General features: G+C 33.7%; 1 protein-coding gene across 1 annotated transcript; it reads right to left on the bottom strand.

Moving 5' to 3' along the window:
- Window positions 1-231: 231 nt before the first annotated feature.
- Window positions 232-5,458, bottom strand: LOC144452408 (uncharacterized). Its single transcript, XM_078143499.1, has 4 exons — window positions 5,311-5,458; window positions 2,015-2,193; window positions 990-1,464; window positions 232-611 (listed from the first exon to the last, which is right to left on the bottom strand). The coding sequence occupies exons 1-4, from the start codon at window positions 5,456-5,458 to the stop codon at window positions 232-234; spliced, it is 1,182 nt and encodes a 393-aa protein (XP_077999625.1).
- Window positions 5,459-6,269: the final 811 nt, after the last annotated feature.

Below are 6,269 nucleotides of genomic sequence, written 5' to 3'. Positions count from 1 at the left end.
TTATTGTATTGCAACTATAAATTGCAGCATCAATGATTATTTACCTATCAATTCCAAACACATCGTTATCGTTAATAAATTCATTTTCTCTTAAATGAAGTACATTGGCACTACAGTTAACGCATAATTTTGACTGTTTTATGTGATTACAGAGAGATCGAGGAATATATATTTTAACATAAATTATGGTAAATAAAACTATCCGTGACGTGGTCCGCTTATTGTTTCAACTCAAAGCCCATTTTCATTAACTCCCAAAGTCGCCGCGTGTTGTTGGGCACGCATGCGTAGACTATCGATACTGCTATATTGTACCGAATTTGAAGATCGCGGCATTGGCAGTGAAAACATTTGGTTTGTTGTTGGATGACTCCATCCAGAGTGCAGGGCTGTTGGTGATAAGAATCCAGGGGAATATTGTAAAGAGAGCGGCCCTGGAACATGCATTGGATGCCTGAAGAGTGACATATTGAAGGCGGGATGATTTGTGGACGACAGTGGTAGATGCGGTGAATAGGGGAGGATACCAAAGTTTGGTGACGTCAGAGGTGAAGTAAAAGAGGTTGATGAACTTGTTGGTTGGAATGGACGTATTAGTGTTGATGAGTGGTCTGTAAAAAACAAAATACAAAAAACACAGTTGCCATTAATCGAGAGGTGAAATACAACTTTAATTCGAGATGGTTTAGAACAAAACTTATTTAAATACAATATCAGATTGTGTCTTCAGAATATTTTCTGTCATTCTATGGAAATTTTCTATAAATTGTGCTTTAAAGTGAATCGCGATTTTAATTATTAGCATCGAAAAGCAAACATTTTACATTGAATAAAATTTAATGCAGAAAATGAGTCATTGTATTTCACAAAAGTAGTTACAAACAATACTGTAACACTCAGCGCTTTAATATAGTGAAATACAAGCCATAAAATAAAACTTCGAAATGAGAAATTAAAATAAAGTGAATAAGAAAATTGTGAAAATTTACCATAAATTTGACTTGGGTGTGCAGACTCAGGTAAATCAATATCCACCCCAGGAGAAGTGGTACGGTCCTCCGGCTGCTGATCATCTTCATTGCGCATGCTCTCATTTGAATTTTTTGTTTCGCATTTCTTTTCGTCTTCTTTTTCATTTCCTATACTTTCTACAGTTTCTGGCTCATTGTCACTGTTTTCATCTGATTGGTCAGCATTTTCGGCGATCATCATCAACCTGTCTGGTTTCTCGTCGTTTGTAACGGATTCTTCACTAACAGTTTCAATGTTTGAATGTTCTGGTAAAGGTGATCCAGTCTTTTTGTCAACATCACTACGTTGTGTAACCTCCTCTGAGCCACTTTCGGTAACATTAGTTTCCAGGTCCACATTAGTACATTCGACACTTTCTTGTTTGTCTTTTCCTTCTTTGGATTTCAGACGTTGCTGTTTACGGAACTTTGCTCTCCGGTTTTTAAACCAGACCTGAGAAACAAATAATTTTTCGATAATAAAATGACAAGATTTAAAGATAACAGAATGCACAAGTAATGCAGTCCTTATCAATCAGAATAATCCTTGATGTTTCGAATAACAAGTTTTTGACAAAATTGGTATAGTAAGATAAACGAATAACTACCCAACGAATACCTCTGTACTGAAAAATAGAAAAATATACCGTAAAAAGTAAATAGACGGTAGAAAGATATCATGGCACTAAAAAGAACCCAAACACGATCCCTGAAAGATAGCAACGCATCTCCTTTGTTACTTACACCATTATTGTTCGTTTCATTACTTGATTCAGTTGTTTCCTTTGTTTTCTTGTAATACATTAAGTTTTCAACAAGAACATCATCAACAATAACGACGACGACGACAACTATAACACCAAAGTAAGAAATTAACCAAGGACAACCTACAACGTAAACCCCCATCCCCATCTGGATAATACATGTTTAAACATTTAAACCCCCCCCCCCCTAAAAAAAAAAAAAAAAAAAAAAACAACAACATAAAAGGAAACAAAAATTACCTGCACACGAGCTTCCGGTAGATTTGTACACATAGCAAGTCTTTCTCGCATAACGACATCTGGGTAGTGTGTTTTCGCAAATGTTTTCTCCAGTGCTGCCAATTGCTGATTGGTGAAAGCGGTTCGACTTCGTCGTTGCTTTCGGTTGTGGCCACCATAACGAGCTTCGAGAATAATGTCTGCATGAAATAAAAATATTTAAGATTGGTCAAATGGTGAAATACCGGAACAAAAATAAAATATAAAGAAAATATCAAAGCGAAGGAATCGAGCTCATTTATTTAGTAATTTCTGTATTCATTTTTTATTTATCTATCTATTAATCTATCTATCTATCTATCTATCTATCTATCTATCTATCTATCTATCTATCTATCTATCTATCTATCTATCTGTCTGTCTGTCTGTCTGTCTGTCTGTCTGTCTGTCTGTCTGTCTGTCTGTCTATCTATATATATATATATATATATATATATATATATATATCTATCTATCTATCTATCTATGGATCCGGGGATTTACGTATAACCTTAATTTTATAATCTTTTCAAATGGTTTCTACGAAAAGATCGTTTTAAATCAAAACAGTATATAATTGAGTAAAAATCAATTTTTACAGAAGTGTCAAGAAACATTTTCCATTTGAGAGATCTGTTTGAAATCATTACATCAGAATTTTAAAGGCATTCGCCAGTTTTAAATTAGCGTTAAAAATCGATGTACCTTTTTACAGCGGCATGGAAATATGATTTAAACAGCCTTGCTTTTATTCTTAGCTAAGCGGAACTCTAGACTAAATCAAATCAACATCTCGACATTGCTGCGTTTTACCAACTGATTTCGAGAACAAAATAGCAGTAAACTCGATTGATAGTGTGTGTTAATTTAATTAGTAATATAATGAAGTCCAGAGTTTGAAATGAACAGCAATATAAATTTATAGTGTCGACGAAATGAACACAAGTAAATGTAAGGCGTAATTATTTGATTACAATGTCAACTACTGTGGCTACTCTAAGGCTGGATTCACATAAGCTAATCAGTTTTAAATTCGTTTGGTCGTCTAATTTACTTACACCGTCTACACGTTCTACTCGTATAATTACATTATTAACACATTACGTTATGAGAAAGTTCTACTCCGTTCACTCATAATGTGACAAAGTTATTCTTCGTTCACACAGAATGTGAGAAAGTTCTTCTCCGTTCAAACAGAATGTGAGAGAGTTCTTCTCCGTTCACACCGTAATGTGAGAAAGATCTGTTCCGTTCACACATAATGTGAGAAAGTTCTTCTCCGTTCACAATAATGTGAGAAAGTTCTTCTCCGTTCAAACATAATGCGAGAAAGTTCTTCTCCGTTCACACAGAATGTGAGAAAGTTCTGCTCCGTTCACATATTACGTACGTTATGAGAAAGTTCTACTCTGTTCACGAAAAATTCTGCTCAGCTGCAATCTCGCACCTCAAATTTCGTCATTTCGACAGTCTGCTAAGTTGATCAAAGTTTACTAAAATATTTTACAGCCTGAAGTGGTTTTAATGAATTTATTTATCTCAACTATGTATTTTTTAAATTACTAGAAGTTTGTGTTTATCCAACACCCAAGTACTGAGCATTTATGATAATGAGTGTAGCAGTAACAGGTTATTTTGCCATTGCATTGATACACTGCAGCACTGGTCTATACCTTGACTACACCATATATATTGCAGTACACAAAAACGCAATACATCACACTTAGGCTACCGTTGCATCACAGCAGAGTGACCTTCACACTGTACACTTAACATCATATCATGACAACTACAAGTACGAATCATTTCACCAAACCACATTGGATTAGACAATTTTATTTTATATAAATTCGTTTTTCATAGATATATCCTAGAATGCTCTGTGCATGTAACCACTATGGCACAGGGACTGTACTATGGCGTGGTTCATGACGTGTATGGTACTAAATCAATATCAAATATATTTCGTGAATTCGTCTGCTCATATTTCCAGTTGTTCAACTTGACGTAATCTTAACCTTGTCATCATCTATTAATTCTAATTTTGCAATCCCCGGCAATAATTTTGGGTTAAAATACGCAACAAACATGTTAATTTAAAAAGTCTTACTTTTAAGAAATTGGAGTTTTAAGTAGAACAAAAATATCTAAACTTAAGCTTTTCAGATTTGTATGTTTGAGAATCTATACATAAAAAGTACTGGTAAAAGCTATTTTTCACTAAATTTTGATCGTAGCGGAATAAAGACGTTAGTATAACTGACTAAAATGAAATTCTTGTAAAAAAAATGATGTATTCCTAAGCATGTATTAACTTAGAAACGACGACTACAAAGAGTAAATTTTCGTTCAGATTTTTTAATAATTTACTTAATTTCCTGTTCCTAATTCGACAACGGAAACGCAATCTAGCATAAACTGGGCTTGTAGTGGCTTTACTTATAATCAGAATGTATGTTTTGGACGATCAGATAGGTTTACATGTTTGATTTAATAAAAATGCGATGTTTGCGTGTTTGGCTACAAACCTGACCTCTAATTACTCAAAACAAACTAAAAATAATCAAATCTGAAGCTGTTCCAGCATTAATTTGCTCAATTAAACCACTCAGAGTAAATCAGACTGAAACGCTGCCGATGAAATATTGACTACATGTATAGACTAACAACTTTTATTTCATTAAACTTTAAATATATTATTGTTTTGATATTAAGTTACTTTCCTTTTACCCAGATTAAGATCTGGTCATGAAATTAAAAGAACAGAGCGGACTTAATCTAAAAACATTTAAAGAAACATTAGCCATCGATTGATAGAGATAGGGGTAGACTTTTGTTTTGAATTATCAAAATTATGCTTATTCACATTATTAAATATCAAATCACAGAAGTATTTGTGGATTTGTGATAATTGGTAATTGTACACTAGTAAAATTCGAGTTAGGGGTATTCCAAACTGTCGGTAGATTTAATTTCGTTGTCAGCGATTGTTTTATTGTCGTATTTAAACAATAGTGTAAAAAGGAATGGTGCAGCAAATGTCTTACTGCTTCATGAGTATTAGGTACTATACTACCAGAGAACTTGATTCGAAGTGAGAAGAGAAAAGGAGAATGTAAATATATGAAAAACGAATTGAAGACATTCTTAAAACAAAGCTAAGCTTATAGTAATATCTCTCTTCAATGATTTAGACTCGTGCCGAAAAGTAGCAGAAAAACTATAACTTTATTAGAATATTTTAGCGGGAAAAAATTACCGGATATGACGACACTTACCTGCTAATCGTTCTGCCAAAGTTAAGGCGGGTACTGACGGTCTGTAGTCTGCTGAGTTATGTGATTGTTGGTGTACACTGTACATGGCTCCCATCGATCCCAATGTATGCATGTTGTACCCACCGCCGAAACCATTATATTGTTGCATGATGATATCTGTTGAAATATGAATTAATAGTGAATATCATACCTGTTCAAGATATACTTTACTGTTCAAATGGAACATACAAACTTCATATACATCAACAATAACAGAAAACTGATTTTTATGATGATTTTCATGAAAAAAAAATCAGAACCTCTTCAGAAGGATGTGAATTTTTAAAAGAAATATTCTGAATTTTCTCGGAATGATATTATCTGACCATGATTTAAAATCGAAATGAGGATACATCTGAACTCAAATACTTTTTTTTTTATTCCAAATGAAAATTTCAATTCACAGGTCAAAACAATTTAGGAGAGATGGCTATTCATTCTCGCACCATATTAGAGGTAGACAGTTTTATGCCATACACTTTCATTTCTTTTAATGTTTACGGACACTTGTCTTCCAGGTCCTTACTTTAAAGCTGAGACCACTCTTAAAGCTATTTTGCCATAATTATAACCTTTACATGTAGTCTGTGCTAGTATTTTAACTTTGAGGCTTTTCCATCAAAGGGGATTATCTAATAGGACTGTCATGCAGACTACCGATGACATCACTATTAATGTTCTCCACAATATTATCACAAATGTCTATTTGTAGTATTGGGTTTTTAAATCAAAGAATACTAAAATTTTAATCGCTCACTGCTAATGATAAAATATCTTCCAGGTCTGCCAATTTTTAAGTACATTTTATACACCTTCAGTCGGAGAGAGTACAATTTTAACGTCGTTCATAATTTGCAGTGTACACATTTCTTGAAAAAGACCGCTTCGGTGCGAAACTAGTTGAAAATTCAAGCCGTGGT

The sequence above is a fragment of the Glandiceps talaboti genome, chromosome 22 (assembly GCF_964340395.1).
Source record: "Glandiceps talaboti chromosome 22, keGlaTala1.1, whole genome shotgun sequence".
NCBI classification, from domain to species: Eukaryota; Metazoa; Hemichordata; class Enteropneusta; family Spengelidae; genus Glandiceps; species Glandiceps talaboti.
The sequence above is the reverse complement of the archived record's forward strand: the minus strand, read 5'-3'. Positions and strand labels throughout refer to the sequence as shown.

Bases quoted from the DNA above. Each gene is read 5' to 3' on its own strand.
- LOC144452408 (XM_078143499.1), bottom strand. From the start codon at position 5,458: ATGCAACAATATAATGGTTTCGGCGGTGGGTACAACATGCATACATTG. The intron at 2,194-5,310 runs GTAAGTGTCGTC...TATTTCATGCAG, and splicing joins TTTGGCAGAACGATTAGCAG to ACATTATTCTCGAAGCTCGT. The intron at 1,465-2,014 runs GTAATTTTTGTT...TTTGTTTCTCAG, and splicing joins TACCGGAAGCTCGTGTGCAG to GTCTGGTTTAAAAACCGGAG.